This window comes from Colossoma macropomum, unplaced genomic scaffold, assembly GCF_904425465.1.
Source record: "Colossoma macropomum unplaced genomic scaffold, Colossoma_macropomum, whole genome shotgun sequence".
Taxonomy (NCBI): Eukaryota; Metazoa; Chordata; class Actinopteri; order Characiformes; family Serrasalmidae; genus Colossoma; species Colossoma macropomum.
This window is the reverse complement of record NW_023494789.1, coordinates 45,293,793-45,307,219: the sequence shown is the minus strand read 5'-3', so window position 1 is coordinate 45,307,219 and position 13,427 is coordinate 45,293,793. Positions and strand designations below refer to the sequence as shown.

The window sequence follows — 13,427 nt, the reverse complement described above, 5'->3', positions numbered from 1 at the left end:
TTCAACAGTAGTTTAAGTAAGAGGCATTTCCATGACCTGAGAACTAACCTTTGACCTCAGCCTTCTCTCCTGGGGAGCTCCACGTGTGTGTCCAGTCATTCCACTGAGACGTGGCCTTACGCTAACATCAAGCTGTTGTTTGTAATCTAAGCAGATAACAATAGCTGTACAGAACAGGACACCACAGAGGTACATACACTTACCACAGAAGGCCTCTCGGCCCCTGATGGTCAGTTTGGCCGGCTTTGTGCTTAAATGGTTCCTGGGTGGTCAGTGGTAATCAGCGGCTCCCCTGCAGGAACCAGGATCAGAGTCCTGGAGTTTAAGGTCTAACTGTACTGGATGACTCTCAAGCCCAGAATTCTTTCAGGAGAAAATGATCAGTCTAGAGAGTTCTTTTCTAAAATAAATTCTATATAACATACAGGGGGGTGTGAAAAACAGAAACATCACATGATATATTTATGGGCATTTTATGAGAATCATATACGTGCACTTTGTATGTTTAAATTACTGACTGCATTCAGAGCGTTGATTTGTTTATTTGCCAGTGAGCCCCTACTTTGTCCATCAGTGGCACGGGACCACCAGAGGACCACTACTGACCAGATGTTATTTGAGTGGATCATCATCAAAACAGCAGTTATACTTAATGGTAGTGGTACGGTAGCACATTGTGCTGGTACAGGAACGTCAGATACAGTGATGTTGCTGGGGTGTTTAAACACTGTGAACACCTTATTGGACACAACTACCTTGTTGGTACAACATACAGTTAGAGACTGTAGCTCATCTGTTGATGCACAGTTTGTGTCAGGTATCCTCTAGACATTCATTAGTGCTGAGTTTCTGATGATGTTTTTGGCTGGTGGACTCATACCAGCACTTGTACCAGCACAACACACACTACCATGCTACTACCTGTGTGGAAAATGGTCCACCACTCAAATAGTATCTGGTCAGTAATAGTCTTATGGTGGTTCCTTTCCATCAACGAAAGGGGAAGATATAGACAACAGTGTGAACCTAGATTGTAAATGCACATGTGTAGTAGGTGTACCAGGTAAAATATCTGTATAGATATACTTCTATTCACAATCAAATTTGGATTTTGTACTGTTTTGGTAAAAATCAGTAGTGCCATGTGATCAAATGATTGAATATAATATGATAAATAAAATACAACAAACTCACTTTGAAGATGTTAAGCAGATTTGTGCTCAGGTGGACTCATACATATGGACCAAAGGAACATTAAAAAGTCAAATATGGACATTAATGTGTTAGCAGTGAGTTTATCCCTGAGCAGCAACAGTCTCTACTCTTCTGGGAAGGCTTAACACTAGATGTTGGAACATTGCCATGAAGATTCGATTGCATTCAGCCACAAGAGCAATAGTGAGGTGAGGTACTGATGTTGGATGATATATTCTGGATCACAAGCTCCACTCCAACGCATCCCAAAGGTATTGGATAGTGCTCCACTCTCCAGAGAACAGAGTTCTACTGCTCAACAGCCCAATGCTGGGGGGCTTTAAAGCCCTCTAACTGACACTTGGCATTGAGCATGGTGACATCAGGCTGATGTGTGGCTGCTCCAGAGTTTCCCATTCTATTAGCAGTGCTTTCCTATGGAGATTATACAAGCTGTGTGTGCAGAAATGACAACCTTTGAGAAACAGGAGCACCTTAAAGTAGCAACTAATTAGAAGAGAATTTGAACTAATTAGAAGATATTTTGGACATATAGTGTATGTCATGCATGAATACATGACTATGAATATACACTTTAATGATAAACACAATTTTTCTTATGTAAATATAAGAAATAGGTTAAAAAATAAAGTTCTTTTCTAAACACACTCATAAAGAGTACTAAATAGTTCTAGTAAAAACCTTAAGACAGAACTTTAGAATCTATAGAACAGCACAGCTTGTTCACACATGAAGTGAGCTAAGATTAAATAATACCTAATCTCTGCAGACTGACTCTAATAATCTCTCTTTTGCTTAAGTCTCTTTTAGCAGGCTCTCTAGTGGTGATTCCTTCAGCAGAAATATTATTTGATTAATATAATCAATATTTTCCCCTGTAACTTCAGATTAACTAGGACACTGTTGGCTCTCTGTGTGTAAAATGATATGACTTTATGTTGAGCTGTTAGCAAGCAATCAGGGGTGAAAGGGGAGAGGTGAGAACCCCTGCTGACAAAACAATTCACACCTCATCTGTGCCGAAATAAAACGGCCAGAACATCTGCAGCTTTCGTTATATGAAAAAATTGTGCACAATTGCGGCAATAAAGAATAGCATTGCAACATAATAATAAAATAATAAATTAAACATTTATAAATGTTGACTTGCTTGCTCAACTATACAAACAAAAATCCACATAAGCAAGTCCATTTGAGATTATTCAATTAATTTGCAGGGTATAAACTTCCATTACTTGCTAGCTACAATAGCCTCAGAGCTCCAGTGCAGAACTAAAGATGCGAACATGTTGATCGACTTCATTTAGGATAAGGGTAAAAATTGGGTAAACTTAATTTTTGGACAAACTGTTACTTCCAGGCTGGGTGTAAAACTCTGGAGATTTAATTATAAGTATTCAATGCGGCTTCAACTTGTAGTTGTAATCAGTTCTGTTGGTGACGTTTTGGGGAAACCCAAGTGGTTGTGAAGCCAAGTGCATGGACAACAAACAGGGACTTGACAGGCATTTCCTTAGTGTTATAGCTGTGTGGGAGTGTGTTAAAGATGTATGTAGTGTTGCAGTTGAAGTGGAGAGTGTGTGTGTAAAGGACATGTCGTCAGAAGTAAAGCAAATGAACAGTGAGCCTGCCCAGACACAAGGCTGTACACAACCAGAAGAAATCTCCATGGAAATCCTGCAGACAGACGGCTGAACCAACGTCTAACACAGCTAAACACATCCTGATGTGTTAAAACAACTCAATAAAATGCAACAGAGAGAAGTGAGTGAAGCATCTGAGGTAACTGATACCAGTTAAACCATTCTTAAAGTGATAATTCAGTAAAACTTCAAGTGTACAAAATGTTGTGCTTGCCCCAAATGTAGTTGATGAGAAAAGACATGTTTGGTGTCTGATGTTTGTGACTAAGGTCAGTCTACTGTTGCCTGATTGGCTAAATGCAGTGCGGCAACTGCATTCATTTGCATAAATTTGAAACCTGCTAAACTTTTTTGCCACACAGCGATGCAGATTTTGCTGCATTGCAAACCATCATGCACTGCGTGATTCAGCAGAGCTCTCCACTGAAATTAATGGATACAGCGAGGCTACATTGCAAGTAAACACGTACTGTAAATATGATTTTTCCAAACCACGACTTAAAAAAAAGAGAAACCATTACAGACCTTTTTTGTCACCAAGGCCCACCTACATGGACAGACACCTGTCAGAGAATACGACCCCCACCCTTTCCCCCACCAACACACACCAAGCACACCCAGGTCAAGGATCGGCCTGAAATAGGATCCACCTGCCTTTTGTATCCATACCTCACCCAGCTCTGATCTCACACCACTTTCTATATCCGTTTGCTATTTACTGCAAATGACACTCAAAGCATATTAAACGTTTCAACAGCCAGCCAGTGCTGGGAAGATGAAGCAGGTTTGAAGGCGAAGCGTCTGCATGCTGTACATTTTCACAGTAGTACTATCCACGTTAAAGTACCCAAATAGTTTAAGTATTTTTCAGCTCTGGTGTTTACCAGCTTGTCAAAATATAGCAGAATAAAACATCTAATTTCTCGTACACTAAGCAGCAAAAACAGAATTTATTGTTTTTGTGATGTTACAAGAAGCAACTCATTTACATATATCTACATACTCATCCAATTTAGCTCCGTCCATTCATACTTAAAGCACAATACAGAGTAGCCAATTAGAACAGAGGTCATTTACATTCACCAGTCATTAAAGCACATGAACAAAACTGCCTAGTTAATTCTAGGATATTAAAAAAAAGACTGGAAAATGATCATGTAAAAATGAATTCTAGCTGATTTTGATATATAACTTTATAAATGGACCTCTGGGGGAAAAAATAAATACCAAAAAAAACAAAAAATGTAGGGTCCTTTAAGGAATCTCAGATACACATGCTAATATGGTTTGTGATGCTGTGTGACCAGAGGCAGATAACTTGGTCATGGACTTCTGGGCTACACATTTTTTGTAGGGCCCCTGAAGCCTAGCAACGGCCTAGCAACACCCTAATAACCACCTGGCACACCATGGCAACAGCCTACCAACACCTTAGCAAAACGCTGGGATACCATAGCAATGACCTAGCAACCTAGCATAGCAATACTTTCAGTATGAATGTCCAGGGCTAAACTGCTCTACACTGTAAAAGTGGATTAATGTGGTAAAAAGCAGTTAAACTGTTTTTATTAAACTAAAGTATATAATTTAAACAAAACAAAGTAAAATAAATAACATAGATGAACAAAAGCAATAGTTTACATGAATTTAAGATTCAGAAACTCTTAAAATCAATTTATGCCGTTCCACTCTTTACAGCGTAGGCTGAACAGACAGATATACGTAAATGCATTTTGTGCCATCACAAAAAACAATGAATTCAAAACAAGCTGTTGTTTCTATACAAGGACCATATGGAATGAGCAGTGAGCAGTATATTTTGAAACGTACAGTGCTTACACACTGTATAAAACTCCTATTTTCCAAAAGAAAAGTTTCAGATGATGTTAAGTTTCACAATCGGTGCCATTTAAGTGTTCATTACATAATATACATTATTCTGCCAATCAAGGTTGAAACTCCAAACTTCAACAAGCAAAGCTGCTTGTCATGTTTTTGTCACATACTGTGCAAATGAAAGAAGGTTGTATTGCGTAACTCCTTAAAAATACCCCGAAAACGGAGACAAGTCATTAACCACATTGTGAGACGGTGTTCTGGATGTCAGTGGAAGCCACTTACAGCGGTTTTGAAGGAGGATGAGAAAGATGAATGTGACTGATTAGCTCATTATGAACCCACAAAGTTTTGAATGAAACGAAACCCACACTCACTAAGAGCCAGTTCATGCTAGCCAAACTCTCTGTAGTTTAAATAGAGCGACTACTGTGTATGTGAAGAATGTTTACAGAGACAAAGCTCGCTAATGATTAAAACAGCATCTCTCATAGCTCTCTGTAGTGCTCTCAGAGATACGGATGAGGACCTCCAAGTCCTACTGGTCTGTCAGCAGCTAAAACTGCTGGACTGCAGATATACTTGAAGAGTACCAGCTGATGTCTACACCTTAGCAATAATTTGGCCAAACGCCCCCCCTTAGGCCCAGCTGTAGTTGTTTGCTTCTTTAGTTCTGCCCTGGAGCTATGAGGCTAATGTAGCTAACAAGTATTGTTAGCTTTAACACACTGATTAGGATTGATCAAACTGTACGCTGAAATCACTACATACTTCCTTCAAACTGCGTAAACAGGCTGGCTAAGTAGACAGGCTAAGTAAACAGGCTAGGTATGTTGCTAATAATGCTAAAAACAGTAGTAGCAGTTCATCTTAGTTTAGGCATACAGTTTGCACAGTGCTAGTTGGTGGGATATCTTACATTCCTTTTTAGTTACTTTAGCCTTATAGCTCCAGCACAAAACTAAAGAAACATAGAGGCCAAAGATGTGTGCGGTCAGAAAAAAAGAAAAAAAGCATGCAAATTTAAACTACAGTTTTGTTATCAGCTTCATCTTTAGGGTAGGTATCTATGTGATCAAACTCATATCTGGTAGGACTGTCATCATCTATCATTAAAATCTATCAATAATACCAATAGTACGAAGAAAAATACAAAATAATATACTAAACAATTTGTGCACATGGCAATCTGACACAAAGTGGATGTACTTATTTTAAATGCACATTGTTATACATTGGTGCATAAACTATTCTGTTTCATTTAAAGTCATTTTTTTGATACTGTTCAAAATATAAAAAAATACAAACCCCAGGTAGAGCAAAAGCATCTTATACACTGCAGTAATACAATGTGTAAATTTTAGGATGAATTTTTTATGAAAACAATCACACTATACACAATCACATTATTGTCTTATAGAACAAACACATTTTGTTTATTTCACATTTTATTCTTTCCAGTCAGAGTAATTTCAAAACTATAAAGTTTGGTCAGAAGGAGGAGCAGTACGGGCCACCTAATGTCGTTTTTAAAGATCTTTTTGATTTCTTTTAAAGTGAAGTTTAGGATTTATCATGCATGCAATTGCTTTTATTAAAAAAACTATTCAAACTATTCGTCACACACCAAGAAGGACCTGGGTTTGAGTCCCCAGCTGGGCGACCAGGGTCCTGTCTGTGTGGAGTTTCCATGTTCTACCCGTGTCTGCGTGGGTTTCCTCCCACAGTCCAAAGACATGCAGCCAGGCCAACTGGACACGCTAAAATGCCCCTAGGTGTGGTGTGTGTGTGTGTGTGTCTGTCTGCCCTGCGATGGACAGGCGACCTGTCCAGGGTGTATCCTGCCATCTGCGCAATTACCTCTTTGATAGGCCCCAGCACCCCCCTGCAACCCAGAAGGATAAGCGGTTTAGAAAATGTGTGTGTGTGTGTGTATTCAAAAAATTAATGTCACTGCTGAAGCAGAACTTTCAGCCACACCCCTGCATTTTAGAGCAGGAAGTGAGACTACATCCCTGTTCAACATGGCCACATCGTTTTGAAGTGAATATGTCCCAGAGTCTGGTGTGTAACCTTAAGAACCATCACAACCGAAACACATTTTCTGCAAATAAGTAAATGCTTTTGTGTTTTAATAAAAAAATAAAAATAAAAGATTTTGCATACAACTGTACTGGCGAGCATTTTTTAAGTAATGCTCAAAATGAGCTAAAATTGTCACTACTGAAACCGTTACTAACAAGACATTTGTTAAAGTTTTAGTAGTGTTGTCATTGTTTTGTTGGCAACAAAATAAAATGTTTAATCATTTTTGTTTTGATAGACATAATGAACGTAAAGGGTCACTCGAAGCAAAAGCATTTTAGTCCAGTGCAGTAGAATTATCCAGATCATGAAAAGAAAACAATTTAAATGATTGTACTACAATGCATTTTGGAATAAAAACTTTCATATATAATTATTATGATCCAAACAGGAAGTTTAATATAAATATTTAGGTATGTATGAGGAAAGGCAGTCTGATTTCTGCCCTGGGACCCATAAGATCCAAGTTACTCTACTGTGATTAACTACATTTGAAATTAACTACAATAATTATATAATAATTATATCAATTTGATTTTCAGCAGAACTGTTGTTTACATAGCCCTAATGTGGATGTGAAACATCCTGACAACGTCCAGCCAAGTGAGAAAAACTGCAAACTTAAGAGAACTTTGTTCTTTTCTTTGAAAAGGACTGATCTGAATGTGTGAGAACAGTTTTGTACCGTGTGAGCTACTGTGGTCTCTACGCTCAAAAAAACACATGCAGAAAACAGCCACGGACGTAAGGCATTAAAAGAAGCAGACATGAATTATGCCGATCAAGAGACATCTACATTTAGCTAACTGCCCGTCTAAAAGGGGCTGCAATTACAGATTAGGGGCTTTTCAAATGATTTCTACATCCTGTGGGTTTGCTAGGACTGGACTATCCAACAAATCTGCATAAGAGAATAAAAAATGGGGAATATATCACACAGAAAGAAGGCACACATTTATTAAACCAACATTAATCTTTTTCACTGACCTGAACAGCAAATAAAGCTCAAGAAAGCTAAACGTTTAAGGACAGCTTTCCTGCTTTTGAACAATGTATTTTCATCATTCTTTTTAGTTAAACAAAAATGTTTTCTAGCATGAACATAATTTCTAATTCTTTGGGCAAATTTAGCTTTAACAGTCAGCTTCATGTTCATCCAAGTGTCTTTTTTGGTATGAAGAGTAGATTTTGCCTAAATAATAATTTGAGTTTTCTTTTCCAAACTAAAGAGCACATACTGAACCTTTTTAGTCCAAAGGTGATTTAAACACCTAAAAGGTTTGAGTATGACATCACAACAAGAGGATAAAATGATCTTTAACAGTATTCCCAAGGTAAGGCTTTCGGCAGTTTCTGCAAAGAGAAAAACAGCAAAATCTAAACAGCTTTCAATGTAATTTATTAAGTAACTCCAGACAGACAAAGAAAACATACTCAGTTATTAAAAACATTTGGGAAAAATCTGGTGTCTCCAAACATTTGACATGCAACATATGAGGGGGAAAAAAAGTGTTACTGCCTGATTACAAAAGCAGCTTTTACCAGCTGAGCAACCTCAAAGACTCATCCCAGAAGACTCTGAGTTTTGGGAAAGGGTGTTATTTAGTGCAGGGAGCAGTGGTAACCAAACAAGGGTTTTGAGGAATGCAGCGTCCTTCACCTCTACGCTTCCGTTTGGAGCGCTGAACATTCCCACCACTTACCTTTAACCTTTCCAAACAGGGATGCTGCCGGTAGAGCCCTCCGAGCCATGACTCACACAGCCGCTGTGTTTACCACAAAAACCCACATATAAACATCCACTGTTTGATTACTTGAGCACTTGAGACATGAACAGGTCAGAGTGTAAATGCGACTGGAGCAAAGGTCTCTAAACATCTGGGAAAAGTTCGCAAATAATTATTAATATCTTATTAATGATGTGGCAATAGAGAGAAAACACTAATACTGAGGCTGCAACAAATGGCCAGAATGTCAAATCATTGCAGTCTTTTCAAAACCGCAGTTTTTTTTTACCTTTTCGACATAAAATGCCAGATGCCCTTAATATTGTGTTAATATTTCATTACGAATAGACCAAAATAGACCAATAAAAATAGTCCAAAATTACTTGGAATTACACCTTTTTACATTAACATAAGCTGGCATTCAAAAGTTTGGAGTCACTTGCCTAATTAACCCTTTGTTATTTTATATATAATAATACATTTGTACAATGTAGTTTTTAATAATATTCAAACTCTAAAAGAAGAAATGACCTGAACAGGTCAAAGCGTAAATGTGACTGGAGCAAAGGTCTCTAAACAAACTGATCTGCAAGCCCTACATTTTTTAAAGTGGTTAAAGATCTGCCCACATTGTTTGGATCAAAATGATTTACATTTGTTGGTTCAAATGATTACCTTGATTCATTAAAGCTACACTATGTAAGTTTTGGGATTTGGAGACCTTCCTGGTTGTGCAGAAGAACTTCTCGTGATGTCATCTGTGCTTCTCATCCCTTCCCAGAGTGGACGACTCTGGTGATTGTGAGCATGTGGAGTGTTGAAAGACAACTCAGTCAAAACTTTGTGAAAGGCGTGTCTTCTGAGGGTGTAAGTGAATGATGTACTACTTCTTAGATCTATAGTATAACGTTGATTTCGCATTAAGCTTGATGTTGACTAGTTGCTGATCACGTAATAATGACACTAAGAACTTGGACACCTCAGAGAAGACAACAGTTGAGGAGCCTGGCAAATTTTGGGTACATATATCTGGTTTCCTGAAGGCTAATAATGTGATCCAGGGCTTGTTGGCTTGTACTGACTTGTGGAGTCTGGCTTTGTCACTGATTTTTAATGTTGCTTGCTGCAAAGCATTCCCTTCTCCTGTGTATTTATTAATGACATCATTAGCGATTAGTTGACATCAACTCAACTTTTATCACATAACTGTTGACCATAAAAAATTCTGAGATCATGCAACCCCTATTCTAAAAACTGCTGTGAGGTCCGACACAGCACCTCTGACTTTTACATTACTATTTCCGGCTTTACAGGGTGACTTGCAGCAGCGCAGGCTCACCATATTTTAGCAATTCTTTCTTGTCCTGAATCAGTTGCTGCTTCTTTCAATTTTAACAAAAATCTTACATAGTGCTACTTTAAAATACTTAAAGAACATCTGTTATTGGTCAGGATACTCACAATAAAGCATTCACTGATTGGGTAGTATATATGTATATACCATATAAATGTATATATGTGCAGTTCTTGCTAGTCTGTAGTTTGAGGTGAAAAGCATCATATAAACTTGTCAGACATGTGCTTAACAAATTTTGAATACTTTAATTGCATTGATTCATTTGTCAAATACTGCAACACATTGATATGCATACAAACATATGAGTAACACTTCCTAAATTTGGCGGCTGATGGTGATTGGTTGTCATCATCAACAAAAACTGTAACAGAATTCCAAATCTACCCTCGTCAGCAAAGTTCAAAGGCCTTTCTGAGCACAATACAAATTAGACTGACAATTCGTTCAGTACCACTGAAAACTGCCACCTGGAACATCAGCCTGAGTTTGAGGTGTACAATGTTAAAGCCTTAAGTATGTGTGGAATTAAATTAAAGCCATGATCCAGCGAGGTGACGGAAATACTATAAAATAAATACTGAACATTAAAAAAAACCCTAACTAAAAAAACAAACAAAAATCCTCCTCCTTGTGGAGAAATAACAGTAATAATAACACTGCTACTAAAAATACTTAAAAAGAGTTGTTTAAAAGGAAAGGCCGAGTTTCCTAAAGACTGTGAATCATTAGTCCAAATCACAGAGGGGGACGGACTGTCTGTCTGTCTGTCTCTGTCTCTGTCTCTCTCTGTCTCTCTCTCTCTCTCTCTCTCTCTCTCTCTCTCTCAAGGTAGCCGTTTGTCTGATGTAGGATTGTAACTGAGAATACATTCAGCAGAGGAACAGGGAGATATTTCACAAAGCAAGATTTTCGCAGTAAAGGTGGATAATATAAAGCAATACTCCAGTGTTTTGGAACTTCAAATCAACTTGAAACTTGAAACTCAAATCTCCATCTACCCCATCTATAGTATACAGTTGACTACAACATATAACACAGATGCATCTCCCTGAACTTAGAAAAGAACAGAAAACCTGTTGATTTGAATTCACTTATTACAGAAGCCAATAAGCAGCCACTGAGGCAACAAATTCTACTCCAACTTCTAGACAATGGGTTTTCTGTTCTTTTATGCTTATTCAAACTGTTGACTCCAAATATACTGAAGCTGTGTCAGCATCTGCCTATCAGCTTCTACTAGGGGATTTGCATCTGAAATCAGAATTACTGTCAGAGATAATGGACTGTATGCCACAGATGCAGCAAATAGAGATTAGGTTAAATAATGCTGGAGTATTCCTTTCATCCTGAAGTGAGGACTGTCCAGCTGGCACACTCCTTACCTCTTCTTCTACTGGACAAGTTATCTTGAGCAGGAGAAATTCTGTTTTTGTTAAACAGCCCCCAGGGCAGCGCATTCTCAAAGCTGCTGTAGGTTTGGCACAGACAAACTTTCCTTTTTCTTCTCTCATAACTATACGCAAATGTCTCTGGCAACAGCAAAGTCATTATTCCATGGCAAATCACCTGAACAGAGCAGGTTTCGACACACCTGTCATAGACTTACGCCACTTTACAACACAGTAATATCCAAAGGTGCCATTTGAGCATTTCTTTTGCAAGTCTTCACTGGAAAATTAGAATTTACTTTGTCAAGCTAAAAGTCACTTTCATCAAACCAAATCACATCCAATGAAAATGTCCTACTGAAAAAGCTCAAAAAGCATCTTAGATATTACGGCATATCTTATTCAATGGCTTTAAGATCAGCGACAAGTAGAGTTGAAATGATTCAGACTTGAAGTAACCAGTAATCCTTAAAAACAAGCGGTCAAGCCAACTACTTGATCGTCCATTGAAAGTGCAGGAGCAAGTCACCATGATGAGTCTCCGATGTCTCTGATTTCTCTTGGCTCTGTGTGATGGTTTCATATCCCATTGGTCAAATCCTGAATGACTCCGGCCATCACCAGCTTACGCAGAAAGTCCTTCTCTTTCAGTATATTGTGTGTCCATGACTGCAGAGAGAGAGAGAGAGAGAGAGAGAGAGAGAGAGAGAGAGAGAGAGAGAGAGAGTGTAAAGAGAGGAAAAAAAAACAAAGAAAAGAGAGAAAAAGAAAAGTGGGGAAAAATGAAAGAAAGAAAAACAGAGGAAGAAACAAAGAAAGAAAGAGGGAGAGAGGCACAAAAAGAGAAATAAAAAAAACCCAAAAGAACACGAGAGAGAAGGAAGAAGATTAAGAGAAAGAAATATAGGAAAAGAGTAGTAAGTAGCAAAAGTGGAAGAAAAAAAAAATTAAGAAAAAAAGGAACAAAATAAAGAAAAAGGGGGAGAGAAAAAAGAAAAAGAAAAAAGCAGAAAAAGAGAAAGGTAGTGATTGAAAAGTAAAGAGAGCGGTAGAGAGACAGAGAGACAGAAAAGAGAGAGGTAGAGAAAGAGAGACGGAGAAAAGGAGAGAGGAGTAAACACTCAGCACAGATAATAAGTTTCAAATGTTTTACTCTAAAAGGCTTTGTTGTCCGTTCATGGTCTGTGGCTTTTGATCATGCACATTTTTACAGTCAGATGGACAATGGAAGACTGGACTGCCCATTTAAAGTAAACATGTTATTGGAGCGGGAATACAATACAACCACTATTGTGCACAGAACAGGCTTTTAACGCTGAACATAAGAGAGAAAATGACATTACAGAACAATGGCATGTAGTGCTATCTCCACTGTGGGAAAAGCACTTACTGAATTACGGAAGCAGAGGGAAATTCCAGCTAAAAGGCCTGTACAGTAGCAGAATGAGTTTGGACACAGATGAACAGAACTACATGTGTGTGCACAGTGAAAGAAAGTCGCAATGAATAGTTGGCAAAGTCGATTACAGTGTGATTCTGACAGATCATCCATGCAGTCATTCTGACAGACAGCAATACACTACAGGCAGTACAGGGGCCCTCCACACTGCCCGCCTCTGCATTTGCTTCATACATATATAACACAAGCACTCACTTGCTTAAGTGTGGATGCAGTTAGTTTTAAAATGGAATGGATTTAAACTCTTGAAAAGTATATATTTTTCCTGAGCAGCTTTCCGTATGTTTTAAGGGGTAGCTACTCCCTGCAGTGAACTGCCACTTTCGAGCACCTACCATTTACGAACTATTCAACCGAAACAATATTTTCGATTTTCATTTGTAGCAAAGATGCATAGGTTGTTGTACTGCAGTTTGTTCAATAATTTTAAAATTATTGTGTAAAAATTAAAATCATTAGGTAGTGCGCCCCCATCTCTTCTACATATGGAGATACGGTACTAACTGAAATGTATATAACAGTATACATATGTAAATACACAGTATAAATGGGGATATGGTTTCTATAACAGTGTGCATCAGTTTATATACAGTATGGACATATGGCAATGCCTTAAGTCTAGCTTATATACACAGTGTATGTCTTTTTTTTATACAATTTATACAGATATAAGTACATATACAGCAAATATGGGGATGCAGTACTGCCTGTAGTCTA

General features: G+C 38.1%; 1 protein-coding gene across 4 annotated transcripts in view; it reads right to left on the bottom strand.

The window, feature by feature from the left end:
- Positions 1-10,088: 10,088 nt before the first annotated feature.
- st3gal3a (ST3 beta-galactoside alpha-2,3-sialyltransferase 3a) overlaps positions 10,089-13,427 on the bottom strand; it is a 67,524-nt gene continuing 64,185 nt past the window's right edge. For all 4 annotated transcript variants that reach the window (XM_036571468.1, XM_036571467.1, XM_036571470.1 and 1 more), the window contains one exon: positions 10,089-11,920. In XM_036571468.1, the coding sequence (XP_036427361.1) occupies positions 11,831-11,920 (90 nt within the window). In that variant the 3' untranslated portion in view covers positions 10,089-11,830. The remainder of the gene's footprint in view (positions 11,921-13,427) is intronic.